General features: G+C 42.4%; 1 protein-coding gene across 1 annotated transcript in view; it reads right to left on the bottom strand.

Annotated features, from left to right (window-relative positions):
• LOC124803355 (protein decapentaplegic-like) overlaps positions 1–23,519 on the bottom strand; it is a 138,964-nt gene extending 115,445 nt beyond the window's left edge. The window contains exon 1 of the mRNA XM_047264541.1: positions 23,435–23,519. Within this exon, the coding sequence (XP_047120497.1) occupies positions 23,435–23,519 (85 nt within the window). The remainder of the gene's footprint in view (positions 1–23,434) is intronic.
• Between the last annotated feature and the right edge of the window lie 1,271 nt (positions 23,520–24,790).

Here is a 24,790-nt window from a genome sequence, read left to right as displayed (position 1 = left end):
ACGATCTGGGACTACAGTGAAGAGTCAGAGGACCTAACGAAGTACACTATTTACTAGGTACCTTAGTAACTGAACTCTTTCAAGTTACACCACCAATCATCCTTTCATGGAAAAGAATGTATTACCATAGTGTAAGAATGTTTAAGAATTACGTTCAAATTTATCAGATTTTGCAGATCAATATTTTGTTGGTTGTCTTGGCTACAATACAACAATGTCACGAAGGGTTATTTTTATTATGCAAGTATCAGTTTTTAATCCATGTTTATCTCAAATAGGACAACGACCCGCACTGTGGGACTTGGCCACATTTTGTGTGGTAAGAGTCCGCAATTTTTGTTTTAGTTAAATTATAAATTTCTCTGTAATTAATAAACGTGCTCTTCTACCTCGGTGGTTTTCTATGAAGTTAAATTTCCTCTGGTAAATAAGAAACCAACCTAAAAGCTTTATTTATCCTGATTGACGCAAAAGACATAGTTATAATCTAAATTTTCTTAGATAATTTATTTTCGTTACATTTCATATTAATTCAGTTTTAAGATGGCAAAAATGGCTCTGAGCACTATGGTACTTAACTTCTGAGGTCATCAGTCCCCTAGAACTTACAACTACTTAAACCTAATTAACCTAAGCACTTCACACACATCCATGCCCAAGGCAGAATTCGAACCTGCGACCGTAGCGGTCACGCGGTTCCAGACTGAAGCGCCTAGAACCGCTCGGCCACTACGGCCGGCTTTAAGATGACACTTCAATGTGTTTACAGTGTGATTTGCTATGTGTGCGGTGAAGTGCCTCTTGATTCTCAGAAACGTGAATTTCTTTGATAAATTAAGACATGAAGTAGCATTATTTCGCGAGAACCTTCAAATCATGTCAGTGACTTATCTTTGTTTGGTGTTTTCTCTTAAGCAACGAATGTCAAGAAAGAAAAAGCATACCGTCACATGTCCATCTCTACCATTGGTTACACGACCTGTACCACATGAAGGTCTGCCTGTTGTTATCTCTCGAGAACATTACGTCCTAGAATCTGATGAAGATGTGGAAGTGAAATGAAAACATGAGACTGGGCCTTTACAGCAAGACCCAGATTATTCGATCTCACCCAGGAGTCCACAAAAAATTACTGAAGAAGGACTTAGTGATTTAATAGATGATCTGCAAAAACTAAACTTTTTGGCTCCAGGTTTCAGAAGTGGGAGCTTCCGGAGAAAAGAGAAAGGACCCTTATTTGGCTCACTCTGATTTTCATGTCTTCGCTGACGTGAACCGCTAGATATGAGGACAGCATTTTGGTACAGATGGCTAGGGAATTGGCGGAAATCACAGGCGGCTGCCTTCTATGACGAGGGTGTTGGAAAGCATGTGTAGAGAAGTAGCTGGAAGGTGTAGCTAAATGTTGAAAACAAAAAATATTAGATTTTCACTGTGGTTTCTAATTCGCGACCGATCGGAAGTTGGAAAAAAATAGCCCACGTGCTCTTGACGATATAGTGCTGAACAGTTCACACCAGGAGATCTGAGTGCGGAATCATATTGCCTCCAGGATTTTTTCCCCAAAAGTATACCATGATCATTTAACCATACAGTAGAGCTGCATGCCCTTGGAGAAATAACGGCTGTAGTCTCCCCTTGCTTTCAGCCGTTCGCAATCCCAACACAGCAAGGCCATTTTGGCTGATGTTACAAGGTGAGGTCAGGTCAGGTGAGTCAGTCATCCTGACTGTTGGCCCTGATAACTCCTGGAAAGACTGCTGCCCCTCTTCAGGAACCACATGTCTGTCTGGCCTGTCCACAAATACCCTTCTCTTGAAGTTGCACCTATGACGCGGCTGTATGTGTCGTTGAGGCATGCAAGCCACCCCACCTCCTCAATGTAAGGAAATATTGAGAAGAATCTATTTTCATTGTGTAACTAACTGGTTTTAGTAATAGCAGCAAAATTCTACACGCTTTAAGTAACGTGACTTGAGCATTTTAAAGGAACAAATATGGGTACCTGAAGATTTCTTATGACATGATGTAGGGCAGTTCTGTCGAATTGTTGACAATGCCTGCCAAAATAACTGGTCGTGCCCAAATTTTTCGATATTCGAAAAGAGGAGTAGGCATCAGACTGTCCCATTCTGCAGTGTTAAGCGTACAACCACACATTTATTAATATGTATACCACGCGCATATGTATTTTAAACCAATCGCGTCACTGTCCTAACGACCTTGAAGACAACTCATTCTCCTCTTTGCGGTAACTGGCTGACGAACACTAATCACTGTCGCATTCGTTGTGACCATTACAGAAGGCAATAAGAGCATATGCTTCTCTTGAAACCAAATAGGAAGAGAGATAAGCTCTAAATTCGAGATTATCAGACACTAAAATCTTCAGTGAGACTCAGTTGGTAGGCCATCACCTCTTCTTTGTAGATAATATTTAGTTTAAACTAATAATTCTATATTTGCCGCGTTATGTTGAGGTCTTAGTTTTGATTTACTTTGACTATATAAAGGAATGGAACTCAAGTGGTGCCTTAGTGCGCACGGACTAGGTTGTACAGAGGATTAACGCTTGGAGAGGGAGATGAATAGACTACAGCAGTTGACGCACGTGAGTTGTAAGGTCGTCTGGCTACAGATCCAAGGGCAGCCACAAGAATTCAATGGATGCAATTAAAACATAAAAGATATTCAAGGACAATAGACTGGACAAGGCACGGCGTCGGCAGATGGGAAAATTAGACAGCTGATCGTTCTGCACGATTACAAATTGTGTTACGCGCCAGCGCCGCTAAAGGCGCTGCATCGGACGATAATAGCCGGAGATTAACGGATGTCAATAGCCAACGCGGCAATTCACCACTGTGTTGGAGTTTTTGCTCGCGCTGTTCCTTTTCAAGATGCAGCTATTTTAGCGTAATTGCTTTCCACGCAGTTAAAAAGACGATTGCGCGGGAACATTCCAGAATGTGCTAAGACCTTTGGTAGTTTTCTCACAACGTACCGCTTGTTACCAAGTCTAATAACTTCTGCCCGATCTACAAACGACAGCTGTACAGTTTATGCAGCTTCATTGCTAACAAATAGTTAGTAGAGAGGTTCAGAAATGGGACTTGCGTCCACATATTTCCTTTTGTGGCCAAAACTATTCGCTGCAGACTAATGGCATTTATGCATGGAAATAGCTGTAAGTCACGCATTGTGCAGTATGGCGTTTTGATAGCGGTGGGTGGAAGTGGGTTACAGTGGGTGGCAAAAATTTTAATGCCAATGTAATTAAAACTCAGCGCTGCCAACACAATTTACGTAGTGTAATCGCTGGCTAGCGCGCCTCAATGTTATTTTAATACTAGCACGAAAAAGTAACCGAGGGAAAAAAGTAACCGAGGGAAAAAAAGTAACCGAGGGAAAAAAAGTAACCGAGGGGAAAAAAGTAACCGAGGGGAAAAAAGTAACCGAGGGGAAAAAAGTAACCGAGGGGAAAAAAGTAACCGAGGGGAAAAAAGTAACCGAGGGGAAAAAAGTAACCGAGGGGAAAAAAGTAACCGAGGGGAAAAAAGTAACCGAGGGGAAAAAAGTAACCGAGGGGAAAAAAGTAACCGAGGGGAAAAAAGTAACCGAGGGGGAAAAAGTAACCGAGGGGAAAAAAGTAACCGAGGGGGAAAAAAGTAACCGAGGGAAAAAAAGTAACCGAGGGAAAAAAAGTAACCGAGGGGAAAAAAGTAACCGAGGGGAAAAAAAGTAACCGAGGGGGAAAAAAGTAACCGAGGGGAAAAAAGTAACCGAGGGGAAAAAAAGTAACCGAGGGAAAAAAAAGTAACCGAGGGAAAAAATAGTAACCGAGGGGAAAAAAAGTAACCGAGGGGAAAAAAAGTAACCGAGGGGGAAAAAAGTAACCGAGGGGGAAAAAAGTAACCGAGGGGGAAAAAAGTAACCGAGGGGGAAAAAAGTAACCGAGGGGGAAAAAAGTAACCGAGGGGGAAAAAAGTAACCGAGGGGGAAAAAAGTAACCGAGGGGGAAAAAAAGTAACCGAGGGGGAAAAAAAGTAACCGAGGGGGAAAAAAAGTAACCGAGGGAAAAAAAAGTAACCGAGGGGGAAAGAAGTAACCGAGGGGGAAAAGAAGTAACCGAGGGGAAAAGAAGTAACCGAGGGGAAAAGAAGTAACCGAGGGGAAAAGAAGTAACCGAGGGGAAAAGAAGTAACCGAGGGGAAAAGAAGTAACCGAGGGGAAAAGAAGTAACCGAGGGGAAAAGAAGTAACCGAGGGGAAAAGAAGTAACCGAGGGGAAAAGAAGTAACCGAGGGGAAAAGAAGTAACCGAGGGGAAAAAAAGTAACCGAGGGGAAAAAAAGTAACCGAGGGGGAAAAAAGTAACCGAGGGGGAAAAAAGTAACCGAGGGGGAAAAAAGTAACCGAGGGGGAAAAAAGTAACCAAGGGGGAAAAAAGTAACCAAGGGGGAAAAAAGTAACCAAGGGGGGGAAAAGTAACCAAGGGGGAAAAAAGTAACCAAGGGGGGAAAAAAGTAACCAAGGGGGGAAAAAGTAACCAAGGGGGGAAAAAAGTAACCAAGGGGGGAAAAAAGTAACCAAGGGGGGGAAAAAGTAACCAAGGGGGGTGAAAAAGTAACCAAGGGGGTGAAAAAGTAACCAAGGGGGTGAAAAAGTAACCAAGGGGGTGAAAAAGTAACCAAGGGGGGGAAAAAAGTAACCAAGGGGAAAAAAGTAACCAAGGGGAAAAAAGTAACCAAGGGGAAAAAAGTAACCAAGGGAAAAAAAGTAACCAAGGGGGGGAAAAGTAACCAAGGGGGAAAAAAAGTAACCAAGGGGGAAAAAAGTAACCAAGGGGGAAAAAAGTAACCAAGGGGGGAAAAAGTAACCAAGGGGGGAAAAAGTAACCAAGGGGGGAAAAAGTAACCAAGGGGGGAAAAAGTAACCAAGGGGGGAAAAAGTAACCAAGGGGGGAAAAAGTAACCAAGGGGGGAAAAAGTAACCAAGGGGGGAAAAAGTAACCAAGGGGGGGAAAAAGTAACCAAGGGGGGAAAAAGTAACCAAGGGGGAAAAAGTAACCAAGGGGGAAAAAGTAACCAAGGGGGGAAAAGTAACCAAGGGGGGAAAAAGTAACCAAGGGGGGAAAAAGTAACCAAGGGGGGAAAAAGTAACCAAGGGGGAAAAAGTAACCAAGGGGGAAAAACGTAACCAAGGGGGAAAAACGTAACCAAGGGGGATAAAATGTAACCAAGGGGATAAAATGTAACCAAGGGGAAAAAACGTAACCAAGTGGAAAAAACGCAACCAAGGGGAAAAAACGTAACCAAGTGGAAAAAACGTAACCAAGTGGAAAAAACGTAACCAAGGGGAAAAAACGTAACCAAGGGGAAAAAACGTAACCAAGGGGAAAAAACGTAACCAAGGGGAAAAAACGTAACCAAGGGGAAAAAACGTAACCAAGGGGAAAAACGTAACCAAGGGGAAAAACGTAACCATGGGAAAAACGTAACCAAGGAAAAAACGTAACCAAGGGAAAAACGTAACCAAGGCAGAAACGTAACCAAGGGAAAAACGTTATCAAGGGAAAAACGTTATCAAGGGAAAAACGTAAACAAGGGAAAAACGTAAACAAGGGAAAAACGTAACCAAGGGAAAAACGTAACCAAGTGAAAAACGTAACCAAGTGAAAAACGTAACCAAGGGAAAACTGATCGCGAAAACTGCGATTTACTTCCAGTTCGGCTTTAAGTAGGAGTAACTAATCTCTCTGTGTAATAGTAAAGTAAGTGATAATATATTGGAGCAAAATGCCCAAACGTAGAAACAAGTTTTTGCAACTCCGTATAATGTCGAAAAGACAAAAGATGCTGCGCTTAACAACGAAACCGATGAAGAAAGAGAAGCACATCTAGCAAGGTTACGGCAAAATTCTCAGCGAAAAGGAAATAATCTAACAGAAGAGCTACATGAAAATATTAGGGAGAAAGATCGGAGAAGAAATAAGTCATTTAGAAAAAGAGGAAAAATACCTGACGGTATTTTCGTTCTGTCGTTCCCACTACAAGAAAATGCGTGTTTTTTTCAGCAGACGCGTTTTGCCTTATTGAGATAAAGCATGATCAGTGGCCTGTAATTAAAGGTATTTACAATTTGATTTGTTTTTAAGATCGAAAAAAGTTCGTTAACAACGTGTTACTTTTTACTTATGGTGGTCTCCCCCTTTTTTTTTGCTAAATCGGGAAATGACGTCTGCTAGCACATCCTTTGTGTTTTTCTTCGTTAGACACTGATAATTGTTGTCCAATTTTTAGTTGCTCTGCAAAACTATGCCTTTCTTACGTTTACACTGCACACTTTTTTCGCACACCACTGTTTTCTCTTTATTTTTATACTTCTAGGTAAGTATTGTGGTTTCTGTTTTGTGTTGCGGCAGTATAACATTGCCACTGGTTTGTCTTTGACCTATGCTCCTTTTTCGTATTTTAATTAATTGTAAGTGTGTAATTCTATTTGATTATGTTGTTGCGTATTCATATGGTGTGTAAGAGTAGTGAAGAAGGGTGGCGCAGGGAGAAACCGTGATGAATGGATATAAGTGTAGAGTAGTGAGTTAGAGGAGAAGGTGAAGAGTAAGAAGTGAAATTAAATTTGGAGGAGGAGTGGTTGGGTGGAAGAGTGTGAAGGATGGAATAGGCTCTTCTTTTTCATGTAATTTTTTCTATTTTTTATTTTTTATTTCCAATATTTATTTGGTAATTGAGCAACTGTTTACTTTTTGTCAGTACTTTGTATTTTCTTGGAAAGGGAGAAGGTGTCTATCTTAACTGATTCTTATTATATTCTTATCTTTTTCAATATTGCTTGCTTTATGGTATTCTTGTTTTAGACGATCTGAAAATGTTGGATGGTTTGTACTATATTTAAATGCTCTAAAATTTACACTACAAATATCAGTGTCTAACGAAGGAAAACACTTCCCGATGTAGGCGAAAAACCGAGACGAAATCACCGTAAGCAAAAAGCAACATACTGTTAAGGAACTGTTTTTGGTCTTAAAAACAAATCAAATCGTAAATGTCTTTAATTCCAGACCACTGATCAGGCTTTACCTGAATAAGATAAAACGCATCTGTTAAAAAAAAGAAAAGAAAACACGCATTTTCTTGTAGATACAACGACAGAACGAAAATACCCCGAGGAATTGTAAGGCAACTACAGACAATGTGACCACACAATTGAAGAAACAGGAAAAATATTGGACAGCAATACAAATCATGAACAGAATACAGAAGTAACAAATAAAATATAATGAACATCCAAGTATAGCAGTCGGGGGAATGGGTAAACTGTGTAAGTGTTGTAGGACGAAAGAATTTAGAGGAACAATACCAAGTACATGCTACTCAAATGGTAAAATTACATTGCCAGCACTAAAATTACCTCCACCTGAATTTAAACGCGATGCAAGATGATTATACGGGACGAATGTACAATGGGAAAAAAAAGAAAAAAAATCTTAAAACACTCAATACAACATTACAAGATCTTCGGAAAAACAACAGATTAATGGGCGGAGTTCTATTCCTACTATCAGGAGACTTTCGCGAAACATTACTGGTGATTCCAAAGTCAACACAGACAGATGAAAAAACGCAAGTTTAAAGAGCTTAATAATTTGGAATAAGGTTTAAAACTTAGGTTTGAAAGAAAATATGTATGCTATAATGACAGGAGACCCAAAAGCTCATAATTATTCCGAAAATTTATTAAAAATTGGATTTAGCACTTACGCTCTTGATCCGTACTCTGTTAAGCTTTTTTTAACACAAGAATTATGCACTGTGATAGAAGCTGAGGAACAACTTATTGATAAAGTGTATTCGTGGATAGAAATGAAGTATCTAAATAAAGACTGGTGGTGTGAGCGAAAAATTTTAATACAGAGGAACGACGTAGTGCAACAAATAAATAACAAAATGTACATCGATAGACACAATAATGGATCAAGAAGGAAGTGTCAACTTTCCAACCGAATTTTTAAACTCATTAAACGTCCAGTATGCCTCTGCACGAGTTGAAACTGAAAATTGGATCGCCACTATTACGAAATATCAACTCACTCAAATTATGTAGTGGCACAACACTGTATGTCAAACAGCTACTTCATAATATTACTTAAGCAATAATTTTAATTGGTAAAAAAGAGGGAAAATCGGTGTTCATACCAAGAATCCCATTGATCTCAACTCATATGCTATTTTCTTTTAAAGATTACAATATTCTATGAAATTATCTTAAAATATGACAACCGATAAGGCTCATGGGCGAACGTCTTACTAGTGTGCAGTTAATTTGAAGGTAACCAGTTTCTCACAAGGCCAGATCTACACTGCATTTTCACATGCTGGACAAACAGAAAATATATGTGTGTATGTCACACAACCAAACATCAAATACAGTTCATAAGAATGTAATTTAATGTAAAGATATTTATCGGAATAATAAAAAAAAAGAAAAATGAAACGAAAAGGTCTGTAGCTGCAGTTTTTTTGTCCATTATTACATTTATAAGACTACTGACAGAAAACTAAAACGCCGGCGAAGTGGGTTATTATCAGCTACTAATACAAATAAAATAACGGCAGGAAGCCACAGTCTGAAAATTTCAGCATATTCTTTTACAGGATCGACAGTTTTCGTTTTAAGGAGCACTGTTTTACATTAGCGTTTACTTATCTATCCATATGTCTAAGGGCACTTATTTTCTACATTTCGGAGATATTACACTCACGTATGTCAAACACAGATGACAGAAAATTCTGACATCTAGAAGTAACATTGCTATAGAGAGCGGAAAGTGAGAAGCATTTTCAGCACCACACAGGAAATTTGTCTCAACTTCTCAACGTTTCATTCAAGTAGCTGTTTGCAACAGCCAATGCCTCTTCACGAAAAACTTATGCATATACTAAATTTCATCACATTGATAAGCCATTGAGCTACAGACACCTGTTTTACACGTTTCAGTCCGTATGTTCTCATTGCACTTTTTGTAACCTTGTTACTCTACAACGGCATGTTACATTTAAGCAAAGCTTTCTCATGGACGATGCCGTGACATAAGCGCAGCGTGTTGTATAACCAAAAGGCGGTGAACTCTAGCACGCTTCTGCTATCACTCAAATCGCAACACACCATGAATACTAAAAGCGAACTAATTTAATTTCAGCTTACCTGTGAATAATGTGGAGTTCAGTTATTTCCGAAAATTCCAGTTCAGATGGTTCAAATGGCTCTGAGCACTATGCGACTTAACTTCTGAGGTCATCAGTCGCCTAGAACTTAGAACTAATTAAACCTAACTAACCTAAGGACATCACACACATCCATGCCCGAGGCAGGATTCGAACTTGCGACCGTAGCGGTCGCTCGGCTCCAGACTACAGCGCCTAGAACCACACGGCCGAAGACTCCAGTCATGTGACTAATATTATGTAGGACATCGTTATGGTGCTGTTTACTGATCTTGCGGAAAGATGTTTCATTATGTTTTCTAGAACACTGAAGATACAGCTTCCATTTTCGTCTTCTTGGAGCATGGGGAATAGTTACGTGATGTCGATTTTTCGCGTTCTTATGTAGTACCCAAGTCGCACGAAGGATACAGGTCGTGATTTGAACAGGTCAGTGAAAGAAAACCAAATTTTCTTTGGATCTCAACGGAGTGGATCTTTCTCTGTGTACAGAAGACTTTCGAATCCCGAGTGTTATCCAGGTGCGAAACAAGTTACTGCGTAGAGAGACGGGTTGATTTTTGCTCCATTTTCAACTTCTGTTAGAAGCTAAATCCAAGGAGAACAGATCCCTTCTATTTTCCTGTTGTTACAACACATGCAAGTAATTACCTTCCGACATGCAACTGCCAACACTGCATGTATGTGCCTGAGAGAGGTTTTGCCAAAAAGCTTTCTTTCGCCGCTTCAAGGACAAACGAAAATTTTTTCTCTCGCTACAAGCAATGTTACCCATTCGTTCTTGAGGATGATTGTGTCTTAAACAGCAGTCCCAACATTTGTATATAGAAGGGCCCATCACCGTCCGTTTTGAAGTCGCCACAAAGTTTCGGCCGCGTTGTGACTTAGCGGATGATGTTTTTTCCGCATTCCCCCTAAGCGATATGAATCATCGCTACGGTGCCTCTTTAACACTACCACTTCGACTTCCTTGGTTACGTAAGCATCCACCATACCAGCACAAACCATTTGCCCACTTTCGATTTCACTTAGCTCCGACATAATACACCCATAACTACACAGAACACTGTTCTGACTGCCGACTGACAGTTGTAACGTATTGAGGACACTGTAGAGGTGCCGTTCATGGTCAAAAGCAGCAGCGCAACCAGTAGGCTTCACTAACATCTGGATTTACTTTCAAGCGTGCTTTTTCGCAGTGTTTCCGTATAACTGTCCAACCAGTGCAGGTTGACAACGTTACATTGTGCTTATTAAGTTCTAAGAAAGATAATGGGGGCCCTGACGAATCAACGAGTAATCTGGTTTCCAAACTTTACGAACTTTCCCGTGTTGGTAATAGGAAATGATTTTACTTTTGACAAAGTGCTCCTACTGCCGATGCCTGGACAATAGGCTTTCCTTGATAGAGGAGGCAGGTATTTTGTCTGTAAGTGATAAACTTTAGGATTATACTCAAAGGAATTATACCCTATGAGAAATCCAATGCTAGCCACACATACATCACTCCTCCCGTTTAGAACTGGTTTTGAGATGTCAGATAGGACATAGGCTTAAGGATATTAATAAATAATGGACTACCATTCAGAACCCGGCGACCTAGACGGAACTCACATATGTTGGAGAAATTATTTGTTCCATTTTGTTTCCCAGCTAACTTTGCAGCCATTATTCACCAGTTCCAACTCACGGCAAAGAAAGTTCGAGGAATGGACCAATCACAGTGGTTTTAAGTTGCCTCTGCTGAGAATTTAACTGCTGAACGCAAAACGAGATAAGTTATTCTCCATTTTAAAAATTCATTGTCTTACGTGGACCTCAGTTTGGGACACGGAACGACGTGTTTAATACTTATGGTGTCTGGTGAAAAGAAGGTAACAAGTACAACTATCCAAGAGTGCCTTTACCCCTAATCATGTGGCTTCGTCAAAATTATGCGCTAACTGTTTATGGGTTAGTAAGATCATCTACTGCAACCACAAACGCTATTATCTTCAATGACTTAAGTTGGCGTTAGACCCGTTCAAAACCTGAGACCTTACTTCTTTAGCCAGTTCCCTCTGGTGCACCTGACGTAGTCGTATACAACCTTCTACCCACAGCAATCGTCATCTCCCATGTAATTGCTCATTCAACAATGCAGAATGCAGCAATACATCAATGGCTCAAATGGTTCAAATGGCTCTGAGCACTATGGGACTTAACTTCTGGGACTTAACATCTGCGGTCATCAGTCCCCTAGGACTACTTAAACCTAACTAACCCAAGGACACCACACACATCCAGGCCCGAGGCACGATTCGAAGCTGCGACAGTAGCGGTCGCGCGGTTCCAGACTGAAGCGCCTAGAACCGCTCGGCCACAACGGCCGGCAATACATCAATTGCGAACATTAATTTTATTTGTAATTCGTACGGAGCTAGACATATTTACTCTTCGTGTGGTCTAAATTAGGTCTTTAACCAAGGATAGACTCCATTTTAGGTTTCTGAGATATATGGAGGCCCTGTATCTTAAAAGTAGTTTTTAAGTTCTAGTTTCGATTTACTACTGAAACTGTTTTGTGGTATATATTGATAAATATAAGCAGAGACTCTCTCAACTCTTTTTCAATTCTTTTTCCAGCTGAGTCACAAAGTTCAGTTTACTTTTTTTCCAGTTCTCTTTTTCTTTTGTAGACCAAAATGCAAACCTGAGGGGTTTCGAATAAATTAAATTTAATTGTGTTTCTCATTGGATTCCTCGAGTGGTCGTGGAGTTTCCCATGGTAGGTACCCAGCAAAAAATTCCTACCAAAGGGAAATGGGGTTCTCCCTCTCATTTTCAAAGTCAGCGAAAGGAAGTCAGTCTTCTACGTGCCATCAAAGAAGTGAAAAAGCGGATGAGCCTGCAGACGATGCAGCAACGAATGTCAGTATAGAATATAAAAATAAACTCCGCCCGAACAGGTCACGACGACCCAACGGTACCGACCAGCCGCCGTGTCATCTTCAACCCACAGGCGTCACTGGGCGCGGATATTGAGGGGCATGTGGTCAGCACACCGTTCTCACAGCCGTATATCAGTTTACGAGACCGGGACCGCTACTTTACAATCAAGCAGCTCCTCAGTTTTCCCCACAAGGGATGAGTGCACCCCGCTTGCCAACAGCGCTCGGCATACCAGATGGTCAACCATCCAAGTGCTTGCCCAGTCCGACAGCGCATAACTTTGGTGATCTGGCGGAAAACGGTGTTACCTCTGCTGCAAGGTCCTTGGCCAGTATAGAATATACTGGGTCAAAATATTCTACCCAATTACGTGCTGTCACTTTGCTGGTGAAACAACTGCTGAAACCAGTTGCGTGACTGCGATATTCTCTTTGTCACAACTGATGTGGAAAATATCAATATTTAAAAATATGATTAGAAGTACTTTACTGCAGCAAAGTAAATGACAGGATGTGACATTTGACGATAAAACATAAAAAAGATGATAAGTTTACCGTTTCGTATCATGATCTGAGGTCGTCTGAGGTAAAACTTTTCATCATATGCGGGGTGAACCAGAACTCCACTGACAAACTTTCAGAGGTTACAGTATAAATTAAAACAAGAAAAAAGTTCAGTTAACATGGGCTCCAAAATGCATATCTTAAGATCTAGAAGCGCTTTTTCATCTTCGATACTGTGAAACATAACTCTTTTAGTTCTTTGCTTACCATTTATTGGGATGGGATACTATGGTCCAAAACAAGGAAAAAAATCCAGTAAACATTGGCTCTAAAATGCATACCATAAGAACTATAAGGACTTGTTTAGTGAAAGAGATGTATTTCACTGTAGGAAAGATGTGCAAGTGTTCAAAAATATTAAGGTATGTGTGTGTTCTGGAGCCCAGCTTACTAGACATTTTCTCATTTCGGTCTGTGTTACCATCTCTGACAGTTTGTATTATGTTCACTGTCCAGTCCCATTAATGTTACCACCTGTCTAAAGTCTGAATAACCACTTTTTGCAGCACAGACCGCAGCGTGACATGCAAGAAGGGAGTCATTGAGCTTCATGAAGTTATCAATAGGGATACGAAGCCATGCCGACTACGATGCAGTGGCTAGCTGCGCCAGGCTTTTCGGTTGAGGATCCATGGCGCGAAAAGCCAGATCGAGATGGCGCCACAGATTCCCGATTGGGTTGAAACCTGAGGAGTTCGGTGGACAGCGGAGTACGGTCACCCCTCCTGGTGCTCTTAGAACCACACACATACACTGCGAGGTGCTTGACACGTTGCAGTCTACTGCTGGTAGATGCCATCTTGCCGAGGAAAAACAAACTGCATGTAGGAGTGGACATGATCCCCAAGGTTAGATGCATACTTGTTTTGATCCATTGTGCATTCCGGAATGACGAGATCAAACAGGAAATGCCAGAAAAACATTCCCCACACCAAAACGTTCCCTCCTCGTTGCTGGGTGTATGCTTTCAGAGGTTTCACGCCATACACACCAATGGCTATTCGTCTGATGGAGTATAAAACGTGACTCATCTCAAAGGCCACCTTTCATCCATCAGTTGTGGTATTAGCGTGCAAATTCCAGCCTTCGTTGCCGATGAACAGCAGTCAAGTCCATGAACCAGGAACCTGCTGTGGCAGCCCGTACAAAGCAACGTTCGCTAAAAGGTAGTTGAAAAGACACTACAGGTAGCACCTTGGTCTATTTGGGCTGTTAGTTGCTCAACAGTTGCACGTCTATTCGCCTGTGCACATCTCCGCAGTCGTCTCTCTCTCCCCCCCCCCCCCTCCCTCTCCACACCCCCGCCCCCCGCCCTCCCCCCCTCATCAGTGAACCGCGATGCACCACAGTTGCCTCTGCAGCAGTTTTGGACAATGCCACTTTGGCGTGGGCTGTATGCTTTAACCACAGCGGCATGCAAACAGTTTACAAACTTAGCCATTTCAGAAATGCTTCTTCCCTTAGCCCGAAAACCAATAACCATGCCATGTTTGAACGTCAGATAAATCGCTCCGTTTCCTCATTACGACAACGACTGCAGTATTTCCTGTCCCTTCCCGCACCCGCCTCCTTCCCACCAACACGATTTATATACGCTCCACTACTATGGCCGGCCGCGGTGGCCGTGCGGTTCTAGGCGCTTCAGTCTGGAACCGCGTGACTGCTACGGTCGCAGTTTCGAATCCTGCCTCGGGCATGGATGTGTGTGATGTGCTTAGGTTAGTTAGGTTTAAGTAGTTCTAAGTTCTAGGGGACTGATGACCGCAGATGTTAAGTCCCATAGTGCTCAGAGCCATTTGAACCATTTTCCACGACTATGGCAGTTCTGCAACGTGCTGTCTGGTCTGTGAGTTGTTAGTGTACGTTCAACTCGAAAGTAGCCGGTGATCACATTAACGTGACTAGACCGTGCTTTAACAGGTATAGTACAACACGAATAACAGTCAGTACTACAGCAGCGACAGCACAGCCCTGGCCCGCACCGACTACTACCGCAGTGTTGCAATGCTGCTCAGTCGCTACTGGAGAACTGTAATTTCACATCGATAAAACGAATATCGCAAGAGACAGTGACACAGCACCTAGTGTTCCTGCTGCTAATAAGCCGACTACACAGTTGATTTGTTACATATTTTTACGAGCTTCAAACAGGAGCGACTTATTTTCAGTTATCCGTGTAGCTACTACACACATCAAAAAAAGTTTTGCATCACTCCAGTTCCCAGAACTCCCGAAGATAGACGTTGTCTGTGGATATTGTATCACAGACACAGTCCCTTTGACTGTTCTGAGATTTCACTAAATCCGTCCAACGATGTAAACAACCATGCATGAGCAGTGACTATTAGGCGGAGGGGATCCGACAGCCGATCAGTTCCAGTCATTCCACCATGAAGTAAGTATACGGCACGTGTTGTCTGTAGTTCAACCATGCCTAGACGTTCAATAACGCGGTTCGATCGCGTCCGCATTGTTACTTTGTGCTAGGAAGGGCTCTCAGTAAGGGAAGTGGCCAGGCGTCTCTGAGTGACCCAAAGCGATGATGTTCGAACATGAGGGAGATACAGAGAGACAGGAATTGTCGCTCAGGCCACCCAAGGGTTACTACTGCAGTGAAGGACCACTACCTACGGATTATGGCTCGAAGGAACCCTGACAACAACGCCACCACGTTGAATAACGCTTTTCGTGCACCCACAGGACGTCGTGTTACGACTCAAACTGTGCGCATGATGCGCAACTTCATTCTCGACGTCCATGGCGAGGTCCATCTTTGCAACCACGGCGCCATGCAGCGCGGTACAGATGGGCCCAACAACATGCCGAATGGACCGCTCAGGATTGGCATCACGTTATTTTCACCGATGAGTGTCGCATATGCCTTCAACTAGACACTCGTCGGAGACGTTTTAGAAGTAATCCAGTCAGGCTGGACACACTTTCCAGCGAGTGCAGCAAGGTGGCATTATGTGGGGTCGACGTACGCCGCTGGTGGTCTTGGAAGGCTCCGTAACGGCTGTACGATACGTGAATGCTCTTTTCCGACCAATTGTGCAACCATATTGGCAGCGTACTGACGAGACATTCGTTTTCATGGATGACAATTCGCGCCCCCAGCGTGCACATCTTGTCAATGACTTCCTTCACGATAACGACATTGCTCGACTAGAGTGGCCAAAATGTTCTCCTGACATGAAACCTATCGAACATGCCTGGGATAGATTGAAAAGGGCTGTTTACGGACTATGTCACCCACCAACCACTCTGAGTGATCTACGCCGACTCGCCACTGAGGAGTGGGACAATCTGGACCAACAATGCCTTGATGAACTTGTGGGTAGTATGCCAAGATGAATACAGGTATGCATCAATGCAAGAGGACGTGCTATTGGGTATTAGCGGTACCGGTGTTTGCAGCAATCTGGACCACCACCTCTGAAGGTCTCACTGTATGGCGGTACAACATGCAATGTCTGGGTTTCATGAGCAATAAAAAGGGCGGAAATCATGATTATGTTGGGTATCATACAGGATTTTGTCTGTTTTGGTTAGAACAGCTTAGTGTCAGCTAGACCATCAGTGAGAGAGTATCTCGAGTTCCTGCTGCTAATAATACGAATACACCATTCGTTTGATACATATTTTTACGAGTTTCAAACAGGAGCGACTTCAGTAATGGATAGAAACTTTGATTGCTGCCTATGGATGCGAGCTGAGTTGGTGACCCTTCGCTCTCAGCTCCAGGCAGTGTTGCCTTCCGTCACACGGCTTGAGGCTGCTGCCAAGGTGCATCATTGTGAGGGGGGGGGGGGGGTCGGACGCAGGGATGCGAGGGACGTCGAGCACGTCCCACATGTCCGCCAATCGGTCCACTGTTGTGGTCGCCCTGGGTACAGCCTGCAATAAGGTTGACCCCTCACCCATGGTCGAGTGGGAGATTATTACGAAGTCTAGCAGGCAGTGAAAGACTTTCTGAGGGGCAGAAGTAGGGCCTCCCCATTTCGTTTGACGAACAGGTTTCTGGCGTTATCTGTGGCTGGCGAAGTCTCTAAGCCAGATGAAGTCGCCCACCCTGTTCCAGAAGAAGCTTCTCGGACCGCAAGGTCTAGGCATTCACAGAGAATGGGTTTTCTGGTAGCTGAGAGCTCCAAAATTAGGCGCATAATGGGGCCCCTTAGGAACATGGCTGCCAAGGAGGGGAAGAAAGCCAGTTTGCACACTGTGCATACTGGGAGGAGTCATTCCTGATGTATAAAGGGTGCTTCCGGATCCTATAAAGAGTACAGGGTGCAGCCAACTGCAGGTGGTGGCTCATGTCATTGTCACTGACATGTGTTGCTTTGGATTGGAGGATATTCTCTCTGGTTTCAGGTGGCTAGCGGAATTGGTGAAGACTGTCAGTCTTGCTTGCGAGCTTAAGGCGGAGTTCACCATCTGCAGTATCGTTGATGGAACCGACTGTGGTCCTTTGGTGCAGAGCCGAGTGAAGAATCTGAATCAGACGTTCAGGTGATTCTGTTACCGTGTAGGCTGCAGATTCCTTTACTTGCGCCATCGGGTGATGGGTTTCCTGGTTCCGCTTAATAGGTGAGGAGCCCACTACACACAGGTAGCTGGGGCTGTGGGGAAGGGATTGGGCGGTTTCTTAGGTTAGAGGGTCTCAGGAAATGGCAGAAAGGGCGTCCGTCTACGAGGGGGCAGTTAAAACACAGTAAGGTAGTTGTAGCAACAATTGGTTTTGTAGTTGTAAATTGTCGTAGCTGTGTTGGGAAACCTCAAATAGAAATCACTGAAGCTTAGACAGTTTAGGTACGGAAAGCTGGCTAAGGCTGGAAATACGTTCAGCCGAAATTTTTTCAAACGACGTAACGGTGTTCAGAAAGAATAGATTAAATGCAGTTGGTGCCGGAGTATTTATTGCTGTCAGAAGTAGTTTACCTTGTAGTAAAATTTGAAGTTGATAGTTCCTGCAAAGTAGTATGGGTAGAGGTTATACTTTAAATAGGACTAAACTATTAATTGGTTCGTTTTTACCGACCCCCCGACTCAGAAGATATAGTTGCTGAACAGTTCAAGGAAAACTTGAGTCTCGTTTCAAATACGTACCCCACTCCAACAATTGTAGTCGGTGGTGACTTCAATCTACACTCGACATGCTGGAAAAATTATACGGTGAAAGTCGGTGACAGGCATAAAACTTCATCCGAAATTATACTGGATACCTTCTCAGAAAATTATTTTGAACAATTAGTTCATGAGCCCGCTCGAAGCATAAATGGTTGCGAAAGCATACTTGACCTCTTAGCGACCACAAGGCAGTTGCTGCTAAGTTACCGTAACACCGACAACCATAAAAAAACGTGAAGTACATCTACTTAAAAAAGCTGATAAAAATGCTCTTCACGCCTTTTTAAGAGACGGTCTCCACTCCTCCCGATCTGATCATGTAAGCGTAGAAAAGATGCGGAATGATTTCAAAGAAATAGAAATTGAGAGATATATACCGCCTAAATTAATAAGTGATGGTACTGATCCCCCATGATACACAAAACGGGTCAGATCGTTGTTGCAGAAGCAACGAAAAAAGCATGCCAAATTTAAAAGAACGCAAAACCCCAAGATTGGAAAAGTTTTGCAGAAGTTCGAAACATGGCGCGTGCTTCATTGCGAGATGCTTTTAATAATTTCCACAACGAAATTCTGTCTCGGAATCCGGCAGAAAACCCAGAGTGATTCTGGTCATACATTAAACACACCAGTGGCAAGACGCAATCAATACGTTCACTGCGCGATAACAACAGTGAAGTCACTGATGATAGTGCCACTAAAGTAGAGCTATTAAACACGGTTTTCGGAAACTCCTTCATCAAAGAAGACGAAGTAAATATTCCTGAATTCCAATCAAGAACAACTGCCAAGATGAGAAACATAGAAGTAGGTATCCTCGGTGTAGCAAAGCAGCTTAAATCACTTAATAAACACAAGGCCTCCGGCAGAGATTGTATACCAATCAGATTCATTTCAGAGTACGTATGCTGATACAGTAGCTCCATATTTAGCAATTATATGCAACCGCTCACTTATAGAAAGATCCGTACTTAAAGATTGGAAAATTGCACAAGTCACACCAGTACCCAAAAAGGGAAATAGGGATAATCCGCTGAATTACACGCCCATATCACCAACGTCGATTTACAGTAGGATTTTGGAACATGTACTGTGTTCGAATATTATGAATTACTTCCAAAAAACAAAAAAAAAACGGTTTATTGACACATAGCGTAGATTCAGAAAATGTCGTTCTTGTGAAACACAACTACCTACTTATACTCTTGAAGTAATGAGTGCTACCGGCAGGAGATGTCAGATTGATTCCATATTTTTAGACCTCCAGAAGGCTTTCGACACCGTTCCTCACAGGCGTGTTCTAACCAAACTGTGTGCCTATGAAATATCGCCTCAGTTGTGCGACTGGAGTCGTGATTTCCTGTCAGGAAGTTCACAGTTCGTAGTAATAGGCGGAAAGTCATCGAATAAAACAGAAGTAATATCCGGCGTTCCCCAAGGAAGTGTTATGGGGCCTCTACTGCTCCTGGTCTATATTAATGAGATACGAGACAATCTGAGTAGTCCTCTTAAATTGTTTGCAAATGATGCTGTCATTTACCATCTTGTAAAGACATCAGATGACCAAAACGAATTGTAAAATGATTTAGATACGATATCTGTATGGTGCGAAAAGTGACAATTGACCCTAAATAAACGAAAGTGAGAAGTTATTCCCATGAGTACTAAAAGAAATCCGCTAAATTTTGATTACGCGATAAGTCACACAAGTCTGAAGGCTATAAATTCAACTAAATACTTAAGGATTACAATTACATATAACCTAAATTGGAACGAACACACAGATAATACTATGGGTAGAGAAAACCAAAGACTGTGATGCATTGGCAGAGCACTTGGAAGGTGCAACAGGCCTACTAAAGAGGCTGTTTACACCACGCTGGTCCGCCCTATTCTGGAGTATTGCTGTGCAGTGTGATTGACGGATCACATCGAAAAAGTTCAAAGGGCGGCGGCTCGTTTTGTATTATCGAAGTAGGCGAGATAGAGCCACAGACATGATACTTGAGTTGGAGCGTCAGTCATAAGAAAGGGGTTTGTCGTTGCGACGGGATCTTCTCATGAAATTTCAGTCACCAGATTTCTCCTCAAACTGCGAAAACGTTTTGTTGGCACACACCTGCATATGGAGAAATGATCATCACGATAAAATAAGAGAAATCAGAGCTTGCACAGAAAAATTTAAGTGTTCGTTTTTCCCGCGCGGCGTTCGAGAATGTAACAGTAGTGAGACTGCTTGAAGGCGGTCCCTTGAACCCTCTGCCAGGCTCTTTATTGTGAATAAAAGAATAATCACGTAGATGTAGATGTAGACTAATTTAGGACCACTCTATCGAATGGGCTCGTAAAATTAAAAATCATGTAGTTTGTAACCGGAAACAAACCTACAGATTCCGTCGACACTGGGCATCGCATGGAAGAGTTTATGTGCAATTTAAAATCACGCAGATCTTAAGGTATGTACTTTAGTGCTCATGTTTAGTACCAGTTTTTTCTCGTTTTGCTTCGTGCTACCACTACTGAATGTTTGTCAAAAATTGGCTCTAAGCACCATGGGACTTAACATCTGAGGTCATCAGTCTCCTAGAATTAGAACTACTTAAACATAACTAACCTAAGGACAACACACACATCCATGCCCGAAGCAGGATTCGAACCTGCGACCGTACCAGTCGCGCGGTTCTGGACTGAAGTGTCTAAAACCGCTCGGTCACAGCGGCTGGCTGAATGTTTGTCGGTGGTGTTCTGCGTCACATTGTATGTGTAGTTACATATGAATAAACAGTCACTTGTTTTCGAATCTTATCCTTATGAACCGTTCTGGCAGAGTTACATTATTAATTATTTTACAGATGCAATAAAGAATTCCTTTCTCCTTTCCCTCAATTTCACCACACTATACAGACGCATCCTGTTCTTACTTCACTTGTTTGTTATAATTTCGAGCCTCCAATATGCATTACAGTAATTTATATATACTACATATATATTTCCGACATTTTTATCGGTCAATGAAAATATACTGATGTAAAATATCCCGCTGTGTCGGTTTGTCATGCGGACAGAAACGACAGTTGGCGTTCAACGACGAAAGCGAGGACGTACAGTGACCTACAACGTGGCAGTGGTTTCGAGGAAGACTACACCTGCTCTAAGTAAAAATTATGCTTTTAAATTTAACGATTGCACGTTGTGTGCTCGCTCTCAAAACTTAGATGTCCGCTGTTGAACAGTCAGACAATGTTACGACATGTTGGGACCTGTAAGTGCAAATGTTTGACTGGCCCTCTGTAAAAATATTTTTCGTATGTCAGTAAGGCAAACATAAATTTGTTGTATCCTTGTTCGGTTTCTTGTAGACAGGACTTCTAAATGACTTAAGGCCGAAATTGGCCAATTGTTGGAGTTTGAGTAAAGTAAATACATGTAAGCAATTTCAGAGATGGAAACGTCATTTAACAGAAATACTGCTGCGGTACCGCACATGAAGGAAATGGTGAATAGCTTGACGTCAACACAAAACATATCGTGGTTGCACTGATTGTTTACTGCTTGTAGTAGAATCGTTCACTTCAGTAAAACAGGTTGCCTTGAAACTGTACAGTTCAGAGGAGCCTCCATAAATGAAGTCCTAATTCCATGAGACCATGAGAGTAGAAGTTTGCAATGGTTTATATCACATGTGAATTGACGCCATTAATGTTGGAACTATGTTTCATACATTGTAAAATACGTCACCGCTTCCGCTCCCCTCCCAGAACTCTAAGAGAAACGATATGAAATTTAGTTAGGCGATATGGAACTGCAACAACAACTACTTCTGTACGCTCTCAAACTGCAGAGAGGAAGCTGTGCCAAAATAAATGTTCCTCTCTGAAGAAAAAACACCGCAAATAGAGCGCTGATCGATCAAATTCACAATATCGAAAAATTTTTGAGCTGCTCTGAATCAAGATTTTGGGGACGCTTATAGCTAATGTGAAAACGGCCACCCTGGGTTTTCAAGTAAGCGTGCAGTTAATTCTGGCATCAGCCCTTTGTAACGATAGCAGCCATATGAATAATACTTCTTGTGGAAGCAATATATTTGGCTACAGTCGATCAAAGCTACAAACTGTAAGGAAATTTTGGTAGTTTCAGTAGTAAGGATAGTAGATCTGTGGCTAATGTGTCCTTTGGGATAATTACTGCTAATAACAGTATTTCTTTTGTTGCACATCGTTCGACCACAAGAATGAGGACAGTGAACGTTCTTTTTCGACGAAGTTGGATAAACCACTTCATCTGTTTCCAAACTGAGCCGTGGGACTTTTCATATTAACTAATTAATGTTAACATCGGTTCAAATCTGTCCACACTAGAAATATCTGTTGAAGTTTTCGATCAGACTTGGATAGTAGTATGATGCAACTGCAATAACTATTAGACTGCTAAGGGAATTTTGTTTCATTAACAGTAACTACCATACGGGGACGGCCATTAATAACGTGAGGAGTTTTCTTTAAAATTTGGACTCCCCCTCCCTCCTCGGTGCGATGTGGTGGGACACCCCGTCTCCAGCCTTCTCCTCGTGTAAAAACGAAATTTCGTTATTTGTTTCAAACAGCGATTAAAAAACTTTAATAAAGCCATGTTTTATTTGGAGAGTGTATCAGGTGATTAAAAAACACTTGAGTAGTATTCGGACAGATAGGCGGACAGGCTGCCTGACAAACAAGGACGGCAAAAAAGTCTCCACGAAAGTAGTATTAACCGTTTCAAAAGATCCCTAAGAATTGACCTTTTGTTGATATATTATATACATTAAACGTCACTGAACCTTCACTTACTCTGCAGATGAAAGAGAACATTGTTCGTAACTTTCTTTGAATTATATAATTATGAAACTTTTCCAATCTGTTGATTTACATAATCACTAAGAGAATTCTTGTCTGTAAACTTAAGCTTCACTTCCTCCAACATACAATTAACTTCTTGCTCGCACATGGTTCGACTTTTCGAACTGTGGCTTAGCGCACACATTGTAAAGTTCTGATATAAATTCCTGTTGAACGCAGTGCCATCGGGTTTATATGCGTTGCACAATGTCACGACTGACTCACTGGCTGACATGCAGTGATTTCGATCGGTGCAGCAGGAACATCGCAGTATGAAATCTTACTCTTATTTCAAATGTGGCACTGCCGGGCATGCACACATATAAAGCATTCCATTAAGTTCAGAGACAACATAACGACTGGTGGACACTTTAATACTGTACATCCTGGGGATTAATTCTTCAAAATAAAATTTTATCCTTGTGATAATGGGTATTCTTTGAATTAAAAGGCTCTGTGAGATTTTCACTGCTCCACCCCCCCCCCTCCCCCATTTAAATGAGATTTTGTTGAGCCCCTTACCACACCTCGTTTTGAGTTCACGTCATTAATGGACGTCCCCTAAGAATAATAGTGATGGAATTCGACGTACAACTGGAATGAAATATGAGTAGTTTCTGGCAAAATAAGGAAATATATTGACGTTCCTTTTACTCGAAAATAGCGTTGACCACCACGAGGAAAGTTTCTCACCTGAGCTCAGTGCCTCTTTCCTTGGACCGTGGGTCCGTATCGGTGCTGGGCTGCACAGGTGCGTGACAGGTGTCGATGTAAACATGGCGGCCAGAGGCTGGGAGCGCGAGTGTGAGTGTGAGCTACAGCTGCCCTTGAGCGCAGTGTCTGTTTACTGGCTGGACCAGGTGTCCTGCCTCGGCCCGCCGGCTGCAGGTGTGGAGATGGCCGCGCAGATACCGGCTCCCTGGGAGCAGGCTGCGCGCCGGCCGCCCCTCTCTGTATTCGTCTCATTAACTGACGAGGCCAGCAAAGTGGCACCGGCCGCGGTGTTGATGGCCTCTGCACGGTGGTGCCGACTGCGGGTCGACGGGGTCTGCACCCTACCACAACTGACTCCACGTGAGGTACTCAAAGAATTAAACAAGTAACGTATTCTGAGGCCGAGTAAATACGTAACTTAAGAGCCGGATCCCGCAGTGACTTCATGTGAGATGTGGAAAAAAGTGGTTCTAGACTAGTAACAAAGTTTAAGAATTTTTATACAAGCCTTATTCTCAGACTGAGGTTCCCTATAGCCACAAAAAGAAAACAATGGTACCTGGAACATGTATTGTGACAGATACTGTGACCTTCTTCTTCTTCTTCTTCTTCTTCTACATCTACATGCATACTCCGCAAACTACCATACGGTTCCTGACTTATGCTACCTTGTATCAGTCTCTGTCATTTCCTCTCATGTTCCAGTAGCAAATTGAGAAAGGAAAATAACGACTGTTTGTATGTCTCTGTATGAGTCCTAATTTTTCGTATGTTATCTTCGTGGTCCTTATGCGCAATATATGCTGGAGGCAAAAGACTCGTTCTGCAGTCATCTTCTCTAAATTTTCTCAATAGTGTTCCTCAAAAAGAACGTCGCCATCCCTCCACGGATTGCCACTTGAGTTCCCTAAGCATCTCCGTAATACACGCGTGTTGTTCGAACCTACCAATAAAAAACTAACAGCCCGCCTCTGAATTGCTTCGTGTCTTTCTCTTATGAGACCTGGTATATAGCTCCCAAGCACTCAGTACTCAAAAATTGATCATATTTGTGTCCTATTTGCGGTCTCGTTTACAAATGAACCACATTTTTCCAAAATTCTCCCAATAAGGCTAAGTCGACCATTCGCCTTCCCCATTACAATCCTTATATGCTCGTTCCATTTCACATCCCTATGGGACGTTACGCCTAGATGTTTAATCAATGTGACTGTATCAATCAGACACTACTAATGCTGAATTGGATCGTTATTGGTTCGTTTTTCCAACTGATCGGCATTAACGTACAAGTCACTACATTTAGAATTATCACCGACACAGCAAGTGATGCAGAGA

The sequence above is a fragment of the Schistocerca piceifrons genome, chromosome 6, assembly GCF_021461385.2.
Source record: "Schistocerca piceifrons isolate TAMUIC-IGC-003096 chromosome 6, iqSchPice1.1, whole genome shotgun sequence".
In the NCBI taxonomy this organism is placed as follows: Eukaryota; Metazoa; Arthropoda; class Insecta; order Orthoptera; family Acrididae; genus Schistocerca; species Schistocerca piceifrons.
Note: the sequence above shows the minus strand (reverse complement) of the source record. Positions and strands in the feature narration are given on the sequence as shown.